The sequence below is a fragment of the Lonchura striata genome, chromosome Z, assembly GCF_050655825.1.
Source record: "Lonchura striata isolate lonStrDom1 chromosome Z, ASM5065582v1, whole genome shotgun sequence".
NCBI classification, from domain to species: Eukaryota; Metazoa; Chordata; class Aves; order Passeriformes; family Estrildidae; genus Lonchura; species Lonchura striata.
This window is the reverse complement of record NC_140740.1, coordinates 49212283-49230586: the sequence shown is the minus strand read 5'-3', so window position 1 is coordinate 49230586 and position 18304 is coordinate 49212283. Positions and strand designations below refer to the sequence as shown.

General features: G+C 42.7%; 2 protein-coding genes across 2 annotated transcripts; one reads left to right on the top strand and one right to left on the bottom strand.

Annotated features, from left to right (window-relative positions):
- Nucleotides 1-1349: 1349 nt before the first annotated feature.
- Nucleotides 1350-6304, bottom strand: BRIX1 (biogenesis of ribosomes BRX1). The gene is made up of 10 exons (XM_021552163.3): nucleotides 6056-6304; nucleotides 5252-5363; nucleotides 4832-4875; nucleotides 4169-4239; nucleotides 3739-3788; nucleotides 3574-3647; nucleotides 3425-3475; nucleotides 3039-3140; nucleotides 2398-2526; nucleotides 1350-2074 (listed from the first exon to the last, which is right to left on the bottom strand). Exons 1-10 carry the CDS (start codon nucleotides 6263-6265, stop codon nucleotides 1805-1807), a joined length of 1113 nt encoding a protein of 370 aa, XP_021407838.2. The 5' UTR covers nucleotides 6266-6304; the 3' UTR covers nucleotides 1350-1804.
- On the top strand, nucleotides 6303-11978 carry RAD1 (RAD1 checkpoint DNA exonuclease). Its single transcript, XM_021551965.4, has 5 exons — nucleotides 6303-6567; nucleotides 8053-8161; nucleotides 8767-9025; nucleotides 9377-9475; nucleotides 9807-11978. Exons 1-5 carry the CDS (start codon nucleotides 6373-6375, stop codon nucleotides 9988-9990), a joined length of 846 nt encoding a protein of 281 aa, XP_021407640.2. The 5' UTR covers nucleotides 6303-6372; the 3' UTR covers nucleotides 9991-11978.
- The last annotated feature ends 6326 nt before the right edge of the window (nucleotides 11979-18304 follow it).

The window sequence follows — 18304 nt, the reverse complement described above, 5'->3', positions numbered from 1 at the left end:
CCAAGTCGCTTTCCTTCTCTAGGTCAGGTGTGTATCAGTGTACACAAACTGAGCTTTGGATCAGACAGCAAGATCTGGAGGCCCTGATCTCACAGTAAAATCTGGAGGTCCCAACTCAGTGTTTAATCCAAATATGGCAAATTGAACACAAGCCAGCAGTGCCCTGGCAGCCAGGAGGGCCAACCCTGTCCTGGGGGCATCAGGCACAGCATCAGCAGCCAGGAAGGGAGGGGATTGTCCTGCTCTGCTCTGCACTGGGGCCTCACCTCAAGTGCTGGGGGCAGTTTTGGGACACCTCAACGTAAGGATATAAAGCTGGAGTTTATTGGAGCTATTGGAGTTTATCAGGAGGAGGGCAGCTGAGATGGAGAGGACCAGGGTGCAGGACTTGGGAGCAGCTGAGGTCACATGGCTTGTCCAGCTTGGAGAGGAGGCTGAGGGGGGACCTCCCTCCCTCCAGGAGGTTTTAGCTGGAAGAGTCATCACAGTAGCTGTGCTTTGGATTTGTGCTGAAAACACAAACGTGTTGACAGTAACAGAAATGCTTTGCATTATTGCTGAGCAATGCTCAGACTCACAGCTGTTTTAGCTTCTTATCCCACCTGCCAGAGAGGGGTGCATAAGAAACTGAGAGGGGACACAGGGCAGGTCACTCCAGCTGACTGCTGGGCTATCCTACACAACATGGCACCATGCTCAAACATACAAAGCTGGTGCAAGAAGTGGGGGGATATTCAGAGTGACACATTTTTTTCCTGAGTCACTGTTACATGTGACAGAACCCAGCTTTTCTGGGAAGTGAATACCTGCCTCCCCACAGGACATAGGAAATTCCTTGTTTTGTTTTGCTTCTCTGCATGGCTTTTGCTTTACAAAAAACTTCCGTTTTTGCTAAACAGTCTTCATCCCAACTCACAGCTTTTCATTTCTACCCTTCCAATTCTCTTCCCCACCTTATGAAGGGAGAGTGAGCAGGCAGCTCTCTGGGGCTGAGCTGCCAGCTGGGGTTAAATGACAGTGTCAGGGAACTTCCAGTTGGACACCAAGGCTCTTTACACATAGGCTGGTCAGTTCCCAGGGAAGTGGCATGGCACCAAGCCTGTCAAGAGTTAAAGAGGGTCTGCATGATGGCATTAGTTATATGGCTTAGTGTTACACAGTTCTGCAAGGAGCTCAGTTGGACTCAATTATACTGATGGAGGTCCTTTCCAACTCGACTGTGTCTGTGTATTAGATTATGTGAACTTTCTTTCCAGTCATATGGCACGCAGACCATTTTGCTGCAGAAGTTATATGGGATTTCCCTCACCCTGCTAGGTGGGATGATACTTAGAACTTAACAGGTCAGCTTCCTCTCAAACCAGTTGTGTATTTTCAGCTTTAAGATGCTGGAAATTGAAACAGAGACACGAGCAAGACTTTGAACAGAAAGTCAAACAGAAACAGGGCACAAGCAAGACTTTGAAACACAAGAAAGTCTGGGGGAGTGTAGAACTGAAAGAGGAAGAACTAGGTCATGAGGTCAGGAACTCTGAACTAAAGGTATGTAATAAATAACCCCAGAGAAGTTGTCCAGATGACCCATCCCTGGAAGTGTTCAAGGCCAGGTTGAATGGGATGCCATGTTTTTTCTCAAAACTCAGAATCCCAGAATACAATAAAAGAATGCAAACTCCATCTTTATAAAGAAATGTGTGTTTTGCTCATTTAAAACTGAAGCTCAGACATGTTTGTCTGTACAATGTGAATCCAAATATTTACAATATTTGGTTGATATTGTATGAAGTTTCATTCCTTATAGTATCTACGCAGATCCTTCAGTTCTGAACAGCTTTTTTTGCTTCTTCCTCTGAATTTTGCGAAGCTTCTTCTTATCTTTAACAATTGGCTTTGATTCTGGTTTCACAAGCTGTATTTCCACTGGCTTTTCTTCAGCTGGAGTTTCAAAGACTACTTCAGTAGGATCTTCTTCAACAAGGACCTTAGTCCCTTTTTTCTTAATCATTTGCACTTCTTTCACTTGCTGCTTCTCTCTAAACTTAGCTGCCACTGACAATCTCACCAGCCGGCGATGCTATAAAAGTAAGAATTTAAATTTCATCATGTTTCAAATAAGCATGATGGAAGAAATCTGGTATTAAAGAAACTGATTTCTTTAATGCTAATTTCTCTGCTTAATGGCCAAGACCCTCAGTGTAATGTCATCTTTTCAGTGACATGACTTCTGCATTCACTCCATGATTACAAAACTATTCTGCTCTCAAACTGTCACCAGTTTAGGGCACTACAAAGGGTCCCGGGGAAAGGCATAGTTGATGCTCCTGCACAGACTGACTGCAAGGCTGATTTTCAAATTAGTTGCTAAATGAAGGAGAAAACAAAAACAGAGCTGCTTACCATATTTGGGGACTGGTAATGAGGATTTTCATATAGAGTTGGTCCTCCAAAGCTACCTTGGAAGATTTTTATAAGGTTCAGGACAAAACGAGGCCCAATTTCTACTAGAGATGCATCTTCTTCTATTATCTGCAATAAAAAGAAAACTTTCTCCATTTCTCACAGATTGAATCAAAGCATATGACCTTGCAGGCACCTTGCACATAGTAATACACAACTGAATTTAAATTCAAGATAATTAGCTAGATTTGTATAAACCCAGTCCTGTACATAAAGCAGTTCCTTGAAATTCAAGCAAGCTTTTGGAGTACTCTGTATTTGTGAATTCCTTATACAGAAAATAAGCTCTTGATCGCTTTGGGTCAAAGCAGCCATTTTGCTTAAGGCATAGTTTAGGCCTTGGGTAGTATGTCCTGCTACCAAGACATCCCTCACAGAATCACAAATCAATGAATACTGGTGAATGTTCAGTGAACCAGATCTCTCCAGGCATATGGAAGAAGTCATTACAGGACACTCAATCTGCAAGCACTAGGGGCTGGCATATCCTGCTAACAATAATGATTCTTATTTTATTTAATGGATGTGATATGAAGTTACTCTGCTGACCTCCTTTAGAAGAGCTAGGAGAGACCACTCACCTGATAATTGCGAAACCAGATCCTTTCATCAGTGACAGTGAAGGTGAAAACATGGTCAACAAAAGGCTGGCTTTTGGGGTGGTACTGTGGTGTACCAAATATCTGTAATAAAAGGCAGTATTTCTGAACATCTGCAATTTAAGAAGTCATACATAGCTCGTCTTAAACTCCTTTTAATTTACTAAGTTCCCAAACCAAGGTTACACTTCATAACCCAAAACTTATGAATAAGTGTCTGAGTTGTGCTAAGAATGATCCCAATCCTTTGTGATCTTTTCAAAGTTCAGAAGTATAAAACTGCTACTTGAAAAAAAACCACTTGTGATTCTTAAGTATGTTGCCAAGAAAACATTTCCAGTGAAGAAACACTACAACTACAGACTGACCTGAATAAACAATTCTTTTAGCAGGGCATAGTGTGGCTCTCGGTCGAATAGCTACAAAAACAAAAATATTATTTTACATACAAGGCTAAATGCAATAGTCATGCAAAAAGAGTAAGAACACACCCAAATGAAATAAAGCCTATACTTACTGGATCAAAAGACAAAAGGGGTCTTGAGCCCCTTAGGCAATTTCCTGTCATCTTCAATTCAGCCAGTGTGTGAACTACAGTGATTAAAAAAAAAAGTTATTACACACAGAAAATGTTTCAGACACAACAGCAAAAATACAAACACAGTAATGTCTACCAGCTTACCATTCTGCACCAAGAATTTAGCAGATGGTCCCTGTGGCGTGTTTGAAAGCCTTCAGAGGACAAGCGGTGGGGAACAGAGAAACAAAAATGTTAACAGCAGCCAGAATTTATGTTAACAGCCAGATAGATTTCCACACTACACCCCAACCAGTTATTCCTGCATTCAAGTAGTTTCTGCTACTTTTACAGCTGTACTGAAATGTGTATGTATGCTCATAAAAACTTGTTTTCTAAACAATTTTGTAAAATGCTTCTGCAAACAATGTCCAAAGCTGTTCATGCACTGTAAATTTCCACAATCCACAGAAGTACAATATTAGAACAAATTTAACTAAGCAGCCATATTTCATGCATCTTCACTGTTAGAGTAGGAAACTTCAGATAGAATTGCAGCTATAAATAGAAATGTAACAAAGCAACATTTCCTTACCACATGTAGAGATCCTGTTTCTTTTTAGCTTCAAAAAAGATGCACTTATTGCAGTTTTTCATTTCACACACCTACACAAGACATATCAAATTAGTGCTTACAAACATCCTGAAGACATTTTTGATAACTTTCCACATTCATCTCTAACATTTTCTCCTTCTCCAAAATGGAAGTACAAAATAATATTGTCTTATTAAATGACATCTACTGACACCCAAAATTTGGTTTCGCTTTCTTTTTACATTTCACATACTTACTACAAGAAGTAATAACCTCCTTAAAGCTACAAACAATCTGATAATCCTATCCAGGATACAAACACAATAGCATTAGGTTCTAGCTTGAGAACTGTCAATATCCTACTATATTTGGGCTGGCGGCATATATATGTCCTGCACTGTTCAAGCATAAGCTGTACTACACTTCTCACCTACACAAAAAGCACATTATGCTAAATTTCTTCATGAATAAAATCTGTATCTAATTAAAAGTTTCATTCTGGTTTTATTAACCAAAAGTCAACTTTTGGCTTTTTGGGTATCAATAATTTTCACCAATGAAGTTACACTTTGAAATCGGTTGCCCCTTTCCCTTGCATACTGAATTTCCATATAAAATAAAATAAAATAAAATGAAGAAGCACCAAGACAAATACTGAATTACCTCATTGATTACAAATAATTGGTCTTTACGGTCCATTTTAGTATCTGGAAGACAAAACCAACATTTACAAGGGTGGAAAACCAATTTAATACAAGAGATTCTTTGAACAGTCAGATGTTTTACAAAAATTGTACTAGTTTATAAATGAAAGGGTAATTACCAAGTTGTTCCTGTCACGTTATAGAACAAATAGACATAGCAACAAAACTAACTGTGCAGGTTCAGACTGATACCATAGGATTCACTTCTCAGAAAATACTATGGTACAACAATTGCTATACTTGTTGGCTCAAAGGGTGTTTGTTTAAGATACAAGCTTCAGCAAAACTCTTCTGTACCTCATTTAAAAAAAAACCGTTTAGAGCTTTTAGCTTTAAAGTAGTGTCAAAATATAAGTTAGGAATGATGCTCAAACCCCACCTGCTTTAGAGTGAGGCATCAATGTCCTTAAGTCCTGCATTAGGTGTCTTGTTCTGAAATTAATTCCACGAGAGGAGAATATCAGCACTCGCTCCTTGTTCTTCCATTTGCCCTAGGAAAAAAAGGCACAATAGTCACGTGGGAAGCTTCTAGCCTTAATAATGTCATAACGCAGCAAAATAAAAGTTTGGACAGTCAATACAGAAAGACACAGCAAGAACCTTGGTTTTGATCTGCCCACGCAGACAGGAACCACGCTCTCTTTAAGAGTGAACTTCCCTACAGCACAGGGGGCACTGCTTTTACAGGAGGAACCGTCCTCATCCTGATCCACGGCATGCACCCAGGCACATCCTTTCACTCCCATCCAACTACTAAAAAGCCACACGTGCGTCACTTATTTTCCTGCAAAATGGGCTCAGGGACAGCCCCAGAGCACAGCCCAGCTTCTCCTGTCGACGAGCGTATTGTGAAATCTTTGTGTTTACGCGCAGTATTCCACGTTTTTCCTACAAGCAAACAATTACGGAAACCTTCTCTGTATGATTCCTAAGCCGAACAAGTACAGTTTCCATACAGCTTCAGTATACAACAGAATTACCCAATTCTTTCAAATACTTTTGAGACTGAGGTAACACATCTTACCGACATGGACCAGGATAACGCTTCTCGCGTACAGAAAAAAACGCGCCACCACGTGTACTGTTAGTTGTGATGGTATTATAAGAGATTACGAATAACCCTCCCTGTCACGGCTTGGCCGCGTTCCCTCAGGCCCCCCGAGCCCGGGCCGAGCGGCGGTACCTGGGACACGGGCGGCGGGATGCGGTATTCCTGCGGCGGGATGCGGTTTTCCTGCGGCGGGATGCGGTATTCCTGCGGCGGGGCGCTGCGCTCCCCAGGGCCGCCCCCCGGCGCCGCCTCGCCCGCGCTCGGGGCGCTCCTGGCGCGCTTCGCCTTCCCCCCGGCCGGCGCTCCACGTTTTCTCTTGGCCGCCATCTGTCCCCACGCCATATCTCGCCGGTGTCCGCCCACTCCGCTTCCTGTGTCGCGTTTCCTGTGCTCCCGCCTTCCCGGTGCCGCTCTCCGCCCCCCGTGCTGCCGCCTCCCCGGGCCCGGCCATGCCGTTCTCGGCACAGCCGCCCGCCGGCGGCGAGCGCTGCGCGCTGTCCGCCAGCCTGGACAATGCCCGGCACCTGTCCAGCCTCCTGCGGGCCGTGCACTTCCAGGACTACGCCACCTGCCTCGCCACGGCCAGCGGGCTGCGCGTGACCGTGGAGGATGCCAAGTGTATCCAGGCCAACGCCTTCATCCAGGTACGGGGACACCGGCGACGGGGAGGGCGCGGCTGCCGCAGCCCGGGAGGACAAGGAGTCTCTGGATAGGGTCCGCCGGAGGCTGCAAAGGTGATTAAAGGACCGGAGCATCTCTGTTGTGAGGAGAGCTGGCGAGAGCTGGGTCTATTTAGTCTGGAAAAGAGCGGACTGAGAGTCTCACCAATGCATATAAATATCTCAAAGATGGGTGCCAAGAAGATGCTGCCGGACTCCTTTTTGTGGTGACCAGTGGCAGGAAGGAGAGAAATGGGCATAAAGTAAACCACCACCAAGTTTCACCTCAACACCAGGAAGAACTTCTTTACAGTTAGGGTGGTAGAGCACTGGAACAGAATGCCAGGGTGGTATTGGAGTTTCCCTCTCTGGAAATATTCAAACCCTGCCTGGATGTGTGCCGTGTCACTTCCTCCAGGTGACTCTGCCTTGGCAGAGGGTTTGGACTGGATAATCTTTAGAGGTCCCTTAACCCTAACAATTCCATGTGCTCACCTGTGGAAAAGGGGAGACGTTGCTGGAACCGAGGCAGAGATGCCTGGCTGTAGGAAGGACCGTGGTGAGTCTGCCCCTGTTTGTGGGTGTCCATGCTGCTGGAATTCCAAACCCGGCACCAGTACATCCCTGAACACGTAACAGTGTAGTGGGTTTGCGCCCTCATCTAATATATTGGTGCCTGCCAAACTCATGCTCCTTCTGGTTGTGCTGTTCTTAGTTGCACAAGCAAGTGCTCATCGTACCTCTCTTTTTATAGCTCATCCCAAAGCTAAAAGATTGGATTTTTGTCAACTGTGAAAGAGTACAGATTCACAGACACTTGATTGAAGATGGTTGTGCTGTGTTCAAAGCACCTCAGGATGCAGTTTTCTCTCTGGGCAGCCAGGAGAATATAAAATTACTTTTCCAAAAGCACCTCATGCCACCTTGCTTTATTTCTGAGATACTCTGTTCTCGTAGGTGCAACAAAGCAGTGAGTACCAGTGACAGACAGCACAGCATAGAGCAGTTTATCCCCATCAGGCTAGTCAAAGGCAGGATTCAGCACATATTTCAGAGTGGTGAAGTCACTGTTCTGTTCTTAAGTACTAGTATTTGGAATGTTTATTCATGCTCTGAGCATAAAAAATATGAGTATTGTCACTGTAGAAATGTGACACATTGTACAGTTCCATGAATATTTCTAGCTCCAGAAGTAAGCAGCTCTAGGTTTTACCATTTGTAGGTTGTACTTAAACCATAAGAGACAAGTATTTAGGTTTCACGTTTATGCCATTTTACCTTGTTTCAAATGTAGTTTGGTTGTGTTTTCCTAGTTTTGAGGATGAAGCCCCATTTTTCTACAATCAATGTTGTGTTGCATGTAGAAATCATTTTGTGTTGTACTGATTTCTGGATGGGAAATCCTGAAGTTTAAGCTGTAAAATAATTGCAGAAACTCCCAACTTTTCATATTTTTGCTTTAATTTACAGGCAGAAATTTTTCAGGAATTCTCTGTTCAGGAGGAATCAGTGATGTTCCGGATCAGTTTGTCAGTTCTTCTGGACTGCCTCACCATTTTTGGATCCAGCTCCTTGCCAGGTGTGGTATATTTCCATGAATCCACAGAAGGTTGTGCTGGCACTGCAGGATGTGTATTCACATGGCATGGAGTGATACCATGGCAGCTTTCTGGACAGTTCTGCTCTTGCAGCTCTGTGTTGTACTCCTCACTCCCCTGCAGTTTTGGTTGTGGATGACCTAAAGATCCAAATCGAGTGTGCTAAAGAGCACTGTGGTTTTAGGAAACCGGAGGTTCAGGTGGTGATAACCTGCAACAAGAGGGTGTGACTGCAGCACAAGCTCAGCTGCTTTAACTTCAGTTTAGGTTGCACAAGTAACAAGAGTAGTAAGGAAAGATGATGTGAGCCAGAGAACCACAGGGCCATGAGGATTTTCCAATTCCTCTAAACTGTTTGTAGTGCGTCTTAATTGTCAGAGCTGGTGGGTGAAATTATTTGGCTTTAAGTTGTCTACACACAAGTAATTTAATTTTACTGCATACCCATTAGCATTTCAGAGGGTATCTAGGAGGCAGCACTAAAATTGATCTGTGGCCTGTGTGCCAGAAAAATGTGAGTTTTCTAAAGTGATCAAATGTTCTTGCTATGGTCTCTGCAGAATGTATGTTTTACTCTCTTTCTCAGGAGCATCAACGGCCCTTAGAATGTGTTATCGTGGTTATGGCTATCCACTGATGCTGTTCTTGGAAGAAGGAGGAGTAGTAACAGTATGCAAAATCAACACTCAAGAGCCTGAGGAATTGTTAGATTTTGATTTCTGCAGTACAAAGGTTGTTAATAAAATTATCCTGCAGTCAGAGGGACTACGAGAAGCATTTGCTGAACTGGATATGACCAGTGAAGTTCTGCAGATTACCATGTCTCCAGATAAACCCTACTTCAGGTACTAAAAATGGCTTTCAACTCAAATGTTTGTGCTTGGCTGCCTTTGGTGAGGAGTGGAAATTTTCACGGTGGAGAGAGGGGAGCTATTTTAGAATACCAGTTCATTTCAGGAAGAATTATAATGAGTATAGTAAATCACAGTATGTTCTCTAATTAACATAGTAATGAGTATTTTGACAGCCTGGTAAATGTGACACTGGTGTGGACAGTTGAGCATTTTTGATTGAATAAAGTGAAACAAACAGCAGAGTTTGGTAAAACAGTCATGGGATATGTACAGTGACTCATTTTAATGAGTTTTTACAGAGTTCTCATCAGGCGTTTTGAGATCGTGCTTTTTGTCTTCCAGGTTATCCACTTTTGGAAATGCTGGAAGTGCACATCTAGACTACCCTAGGGACTCTGATTTGATGGAAGCATTCCACTGTAACCAGACCCAGACAAACAGGTTAGAAAGTGATTGATGCTCTCTATGCCAGGTCATACGTTCTTGACGGGAAGTTTAAGAACTGCCTTTGCATTTCTGTAACATTTATTTTATTAGTATGGGGGGCAAAAATACTCCCTGTCTGATAAAAGGCTGTGTCTGCAATCAAAAGCTAAGTGATGACAATGAGAGTTCAATGTTGTTATCAGGTAAAGACCAAATAAGTGTGTTCCTTACTGTTTTTTGTTTATTCTGGGTCTTTATTCATGATTCATGTTGCAGCTCCTCTTTGCACAATGTATTTTTTTCATATTACTGAAATAATCTATAATAGTAGTATTTTCTTCTGCAGGTACAAGATTTCTTTGCTTAAACCATCCACAAAGGCACTGGCTTTGTCTTGTAAAGTGTCCATTCGAACAGATGCTCAAGGATTTCTTTCACTGCAGTATATGATTAGGAATGAAGACGGACAGATCTGTTTTGTGGAATACTACTGTTGCCCTGATGAGGACATCACTGAGGCAGAACTCTAGGTGTGTGTACTGGTGTATCTAATATATTTTTGTTTATATAAAATATTATATTTTTTACAAAACTTAATGAAAGCTGTAGATTTTGATAGAGTTAATATTGTCTTTATTTTTTAACTCTGGAATAAGAAAGCTAAAAACTTTCATTTTCTTGCACTGCGAACATTTCTTAGCCTTGACTCAAACTGAAGCTGAAAAAGCAGAAAGGGGAGTTGTCTCATAGACACTGCTTCCAATACAGATGTTAAAGTACTGTTTGTGCAATACATTGATGCTATTTGCAATGCTCTCCCAATAATTTTTGTTTGTGTTATGTTTTTTGTCTTTGACTTCAAGTAAGCAATTACACAGGGGAAAATCTGAATACTAGTTGTATATTAGCCAGTTAACTTTCAGTGACTTAAAACCAAATTTGTCTTGAAAGAGGACAACATTTTCAAACGGATCTCATAATAGCAGCAGGTGGTTTCTTGCTGGCAAATGCTGACATGTTTTGTCAGTGAAGCCACTAGGCTTCTCATCTTGATTAATTCTTAATATAACTCAGTTCCTTGGAATTCTGCCTGACACCTATTTACCATTTTGTCTGCAAACTGATATTGAATTGGTAAATTGATATAGAAGCCAGGATTTACTTACTCATTACTCACAACTGTTCTGACAACGTCATTGTTTTGGATCAATAGTTTCAAGAATACTGCAGCTGAACTGTTTCTGTGTATTCATGTCCCTGTTCCTCCTCTCCTGCTCCCTACTGGTGGTGTTAAGAATCATAAGAGAGAAAAGTTTCATTTTGAAAAATTTTTATGAAATTAGTTTGCCTTCTCAGTAGCCTTTTTCAGCAATAGGAGTCACTGCTAAACTGCAGCAGGGGAGTATCTGCCTGGATCCCATGGAGTGGTGTATTCAAGTCACTGCTAAAAATGGGGCTGACCTCACGCTCACTGAAAAGAGTGTGGTTCCTGGGCAGCTTTCTGCAGTGTCCCACCTCCAGAACAGCAGATGGGTTGTGTTTAGGTCAAAAGTCCACGTGGCCTTGCACACCAACCAACCTGCTCAGAACGGGAAGTACCTGGGAGCAGCCAGGCACTGGACTGGATGCAGACTCTGCAAATCACACACAGTGCCTCCCTCTCTGCTGTGGGATGTGATCAGAGAGTCAGCAATCTGCAGGTGGTTTCTACAGCTTTAGACTCTGGTCAAGTTTTGTTGTCTGTCAGATGAGGTCTTGCTTTGTTTTCTATGGAAAACAGTGTGTTCATATGTTACCAAGTTGATTGCTCCACAGTTCAACAGAATCCTTTGGGTTTATTTTAAGTTTAAAACGTTTTTGTGGATAATTTATCACCTCTTGCTTATGTCAGCAAGAGTATACTTTTGGATTGCACAGTATTATCTATTCACTTTTATTGTTTTTTGTGCAAATCATCCATTTATTGAAGTTTACAATAAAGTTAATTGTTTGAAATTTATAAACAATTACAAATTTTTGAACTACAAGGCTGACATTCTGACCTGACCTGGTATTCTAAATTACTCTTATTCACTGTTTTTTTTTCCCCCCAACTAAAGCATACCTAGGACAAATATAAATGAGCTTCCTTCTGGCTACTGTGTCAATTTCTTCAATGAAAAAAAGGTTATGGTCTCATTGGGAATTATTAATGTTATCCCTGACTACTGAGTATCAAGGATGATTTACATAATCCTTGGATGACAGGATAAAAATGAACTAGAACACACCATTTTCTTGGTGTGATTTATTTTAGAATATCCAAGTTTCTTGTATTGTGTCCAGGAATTGTGGCTTAACATTTGAATTTCTGTATAATTGCCTACAGATGTATTGTGTTACTTCTTGAAATAGCACTTTTCATGATTTCTTCTATGGCCTACCAACAGTAATCATAGAAGTAATACCCATAGAAGTTAGAACACCACAAAATACCAGAAAATAACTTGCAATTAATAAATATTAGGTATTAAAGACACATATGGTTTGTGCAGGACTTAATGTCTGTTTCCCAAATGGGCTGAGTCCCGACCTGGGCTCACAGAGGTAGGGAGGTGCTTATGCACTTTTGACTTAATGGATACGATTTTAAAGAGACAAGAACATGGGAAATCTGGGCTGCAGACTTGGTGCTGAAAGGCAGTGAGTTGATTTAGAATCCATCTGTGATGTATTCAATTACATTTCTGCATTCAAACACAGTAAAATAAAAAGTGTGAAGAGGAGGATGATGACTGGAAGTGCACTACATCTTTTTGACCTAGTAAGTTACTTAAATTCTGCAGATATCCACTGCTTCATTAGATTTCCTGCTACACTTCGCATGGATCCAGAACTCAGGTTACCTTTAGTACATTTTGTTTCTACTGTTTAAGACCTTTCCCCTGGTTGCCTACAGGAAACCAGTAGCAGAAGAAATGTTCAGCTCATGATTTTTTTCTTTAGTAGTATCACAGAAGAGGCTTGTCATAACTCAGGTTTTACCCACCTGCTTTCTTTTAAATGATGCATGCAGGTGCTCAGAGTTACTTGTCTTATAAGGTAAATCAGTTCCTGGGGTGGGAGCAGTCACCAGTGCCTTCCACCCAGCTTCAGCTGTGGTAGGTGGTGCCTGGCAGCTCTGATGAGCAGCGTTTGGGGCTGTGGGCATTCCACATCCAGAGGCCGGAAAACTGGCAAGTGATTTTCCCTCCAGTTATTTTGATTTGTGATTTTCAGAGTAGGAACTGACCTCAGGTCTGCAAGAAGGCACTTATTTGATTTTGCCAGAAAACTACTGCCAACAGGCCTTGGGTACCCACCAGTCTTTGAAGATTCCAGAAGTCAAAATAATGCCTTTGGCTCATGACAATCTTTATGCAACAAAACACCAAGAGTGCTGGTGCTACTGCTGTCTCCTGCCTCTCAACATGAATCTTTGTGTCTCCTTGGCTTTCTACAATGATTTGGATCTGTAAAGAGCAAAATTCTCCAGGGGGAGTTCAGTTCTATACCTCCGTTTCAAAGTTAGTGGTGGGGAAGAATCGGTTGTTTAATTTTTATTTAGTTCAGTTGTTTATTATTTATTTACACATGGATTTACAAGGAAATAGTACTCTTGTATATTTGACTAGATGAGTCTTTAGTGAGGTTAGTGGAGCAGGTGGAAAACCTGAGATAAGCCATATCCTGTTTCCAGTAGGTGTCTGTTTTTAACTTCATTTTGTAGAAGCTTGAAGAATCCAGCAGGTGGGTCTTACCAAATTAAATACTTAGAAGCAGAGGTTTTGCTGAACTGTAACATTAAAGAACACTAACACTAAACTGAACAAACACAGAATTACTTTTAAATGTTGCTGTTACAGAATAGTTGCTTGATACCTTCTTGTTGAGACAAAAACTCATGTGAATCTCTCTTTGAGGGTGCTAGGACTGGTTAGGTATAAGTGGAAGAGACAAGTGGTGGGTTCAGCCTTTTTCTACCCTGCATCTGCCCTTATCTGGGTCTAAGGGTAACAGTGCAGTGCATTAGCATTGCTACAGCTAATAGCAAGGGCTCTTCCAGGCAGAGACTGTTGGAGGGAGATGCAGTCAGGTGCCCCACACAGCTCTGATTTCTGTGGAGTAATAGACTCCCACAGGAGTGAGAAGTGAATGTCCACCATGACTGTGAACGTCAATCTGTGTAAATATTCTGGAGGAATGCATCCAGGGGAGTCTAGAAAAAGCTGCATTGCCCAGGAAAATCTTCCCTTTTGTAATACCATTGAAAATCTGAGCAGAGAGAGAATGGGAATTTCACTCTTACTTTCACCCCCACTGCATCAGCATTTCAGGTGGGGTAGTGGGTGGGGGGCCGTGTCTGTGTGTGGATTAAAACTCTCAGTGGAAAACTGAACAGCCTCCTACCCCTTCTGGTTCAATTAGGACCATGGAGTTGACCAAAAAGGAGCAAGTGAGCAGAGAGCTGAAGGTCTGAGATAAGAAATCTGACTGAAAGTATGTTTGGAATTTACCACATAAATGCCAGTGGAGTGCAGTAACAGGTTTGTAATGTAAGGGATGCATGGAACGACTCCACCTAATTAGGCACTTGTACCCCTAATCAACCAGAAAGGAGATTTAATCCACAAAACAGAAAGCAGCTAACAAGCCCTAAGTTATATCCAGGTGTTAGATAAATTACTTGTTGGCAAAATTGCCTTGTTAGGCTTCAGTGATCTCATACCTAGGGGGAGGTTAAAGCTTGGAAAGAAGGATAGTAGGTAGACACAAAGAATGCAGAACTTTAAAGCCACAAGGACATATGGCAGAACTCCCAAGATAAGGAAGAAACTAATAGGGCCAACTCAGCAAATGTACTGAAACTGACTTAGAGTGGATAAAAATAATTCAAGGGAGAAATGACAGACTGACTCATGGCCCACCATGTCAAAAGAAGATGAAGACTGGGTTGCAGACTAATTAGCATAAGAACTGAGAGGATCATTAGCTGACAGAAGAAAGAATACTAATTAATAAGAGAACAATGTCTCTTGTAGGCCACAAACATTAATGCCTATGTTTGCTAATATTGAGGGATACATCTGGTGCAGGCAGCTGTGTTTGCAAGCTGAATTCAAGGTGTGGGTTGAGCTCTGGGTAAGAGTGCAGAGAGAGACGAAGCTGTGAACTGCCAACCAGTCAGCTGTGATTGATTAACAGAGGGCACAAAGCCCAGTGAAACCAGCCAGGGTGAGTGGACACTGGGAGACACAGCAGAGGCTGGCAATTGCAGACATTTTGGATAACAAAAGAGATGAAGGCAGATGATGCCAGCTGGGTGAATTGACACGGAAGAGCTACACTTGCGCCGGGGTAGACAGGGTGTAAAATTCCCTGGGTCCTTTCTTCAGCGTCCCTCCTTGGAGGCATTAGCATGAGCTGTTTCTGTGTAAGTGCGCCACGAATAAATGGCTTTGTGGATGAGATGACTGAGATTCTTTCATGGGAAGCCTGGGATGGAGCCAGCAAGCTAACCTGGTCTGACTATGAATGGAGTGTTTGGGGCATCAGCTGCACTGAGCTGCACTGGAGCGCCCACTGTGAAGGAAATTCAGTCCCAGTGGTGAAAGTCTGGCACTGGGAGTGTGACTGCCAGAGAGGCTCAACAATGGAAAGTTTCCTTAACATTAGAGTGTATAAATAGTAAAAAGTTTTGAGAGTTGGTGTACTTGATTTGTGGAACACCACTGAACATCCAGGCTTGTGCCACTGGAATAAATAATCAGTGTTTCTCTTACGTGTGTAATTATTTGCTTCTTGTACACTGGGAAACAAATCTGATCTTTTCTAGACAACAAGGTGGCCAAACATGTTTACTCTCCTAATAAACTAGTGGTATCAAACAGGTTTTGGAGGAGCTGGGATATATCCAGGCTGTGACTGCGAGCAGTCACTCTCCAGAGCTGACCAAAGCTCCCAGGAAAGGTGTCAGAGAGGCATGGGCTGCACAAAGCTGTGCAGAGCTGCACACCTGCCTCTTCCTCCATGCTGCAACTCAGCCTGGGTGATCCCGGTCGGCTTTAATTATGCAGATATTTGCAAGGCAACACGCTGCCAGACAGCCACTGGCCAAAGCATCTGCGGAGGAAACTGCCGGCCGTCAGACTGTGACACAAATTCTTCATGTGGCAGCAAGGGCAGGAATTTTAGACACTGAAAAACACACAGCCACCCTCAGGCAGCACAGGGCTCTGCACACATTGAGGAGACAATGCAGAAGCAGCACAACCAGGGGAGCACCTGCCCTCCCCACCGGGACCTTCCTGCAGGTGCCAGGCTCTGAAATACTTCACAGGTATGTGTGTGCCAGCTCTGCAACATCTATCCAGCTGTGGCCCTCCCAATTGCTGAACACAGTGCCGTTTTTTCTGAGACCTGCACTTTGAACAGCAAAAATCCAGACAATACATGTCTAGGAATGGGGCAGTGCAGACCTTTGTCTGCTTTCAGTTGTCACTCCCCACTCGCAGTTTTCCAGCTGCGAGGGAGTCTCTGAGAGGAAGGAATTCTAGGTTTCTTTTCTCAGGAATTGTTATAAATGAAAGCTCCAATTTATTAATTTAAGGAAATTTATTAAATGTACCAAATATAAATTCAGAAAATAACAACAAAAAGAAAAGCCACTATCGAAAAAAAAAAAGGTCAGTGCGGGGTGTCAGCACTGGGTGGGACACAGGTTTGACTGCTGCAGCAGAGGGTCTCCTATGCTCCACATTGACTGTCCTGTCTGGACGATTTTTACACGATTTTTCTTGCTCAAGGCAGTGTCCCTTTTCTTCCTTTTTGGACTGCACATATTCAGGTGGACTTCTTTTCTCTGTGGCAAGCTGAATAATACATGTGTGGAGAGTGATGAACACCCATGATCGCATTCCCCAGTATTGAGATGTATCTCCCTGATGGCTCTGGCTATCTCAGTTTTGGATATTTACCACGTATTTATCGTCCAGGTGTTCTTTGGACCACCTTGATGGATGATCCATCTCCGGGCTGGCCATGTTCAATTGCCTGTGAATTGAGTCCTCCCTCCTTTGTCCAGGTGGTTTCAACATTGTGTTGCAATCCCTGTCCCTGGCTTGTGTGTTTTTAAAAACTTCTTGTAAGAGTATATCTTGACAGTACATAACTATAAAATATATGACAATTTCATTTGCACGAATTATCATATACATAAAACAGGAATGTTTTTGAGTTTATTTCTTTTTGTCTGGAAAATGCAGTTTAATCCAGCATCCCCCTTGCTCCCCAGACTCTTTGGGGGATGACTCCTGGTGGACAGTAGAGTGTTTACAAGAGAAGCAAATGTGTCCAAACATTTTTGGACAGGGCTTCTGAATGGGCAGTGAGTGGGGACTGTTGCTGCTCTGTGACAAGGAATGCAGGAAGAGTGCTGTGGGCCTGAGCCCAGCCATCACTTAGGAGCATTTCGGCTAATCCCGAAGGGAAAAGTGACTACAGCAGAGCAGCAGCTTCCCATACAGGCACACTGGTGTTTTGATGAGGGTCACTAGGTGCAGGGTACCAGCTGCAACTCCCACTCCAGGCAGGGTTAACACCAGCACACCGTGAATGTGCAGGGCCCAGCTGGGCAGGCAGGAGCAGATGGATACCTGTGGGCTCCAGCTCTGAGCTCCTTGCAGGAGATGATGTCACTAAGATGTGCCTGTTTCCAATCTCCAGATGCTGGTAGGAGGCCCCATTACCAACTGTCTGAGCACTTCAGGCTGTTGAAAAATGTACAAAGAGGGCCAACACTGAATCTGGACAGACCAGCATGCAAGCAGGCTTATAAAATAATAGACCGAAAGTCTGATGATTACATTAATCTGTGTTAAACTCATCAATTAAGTCTGTCAGGGTAGCCAGAGGTCTGGAAATACCTACAAATGCATTGCCATAAAATGCCCCAGGAACTACGGGTGGTACCACAAAACAGACCCTCCCGAAACCACCTGTAGAATTGAGGACTGGCATCAGCAGGGCTAAAAGCAAGCTGATTTTTGCTGATTGCGTAAAGGCAAAAAATGGTATTCAGAGGAGTCATATGTTAGTGACAGTCCATGCAGTTCATGTAGCCTGCCACCATTGTGTCTGATGTGACAGAACATGTCATTTCTCCAAGAAGACATTTTGTTCACACAGTACCGAAACCTGGGGAATATAATTAACAGTTGTTGGGCAAAGCACACGACTTTCTTGCCAGCAGCAGACTCGTCTGTTCTGTAGCTACAAAAACTTTAACTCAGGCTTCATCAAATTAGTAGGCACTAAATCACTGGTTTTTATTCAGCTACAATTTATCACTGTAATTCTAAGAAAGGGGTTTTAAGGAAATGACTGTTGAGGAGAATGAATTTGTTACTGCCCTGAGAGGAACATAGATGTAAAACCAGAACAAAATATGGTTCTAGTCTATGCTTAGTGTCTCTGTTACTTATGTTCAAGAGGATCATGAAGGATCCAAACAGAGGAGGAGGAGGTTTCACGTCTGTGAAATGCACTTGCGAGCATGCAACAGTGACCCTTAGCTGCAGAACCAAGGGGTGTTATAGATGAAGGTTTAAAGGTACTCAAACTCTTGTACTGTGCTTTGACATTAAATTCATCACTTTTAGTATTCTCTGTGGCAGACCAAACCCACAGTTAATAGATTATTTGATCACTGTCCTAAAAGTCTTGCACCAATTTCTATTTGCTTAAAAACTTTGATGTGTTACAGCTGTGCCTGCAGAATAAGTGCTGGGATACATCATATCTGCCTATGCTACTCTGAAACTTGCA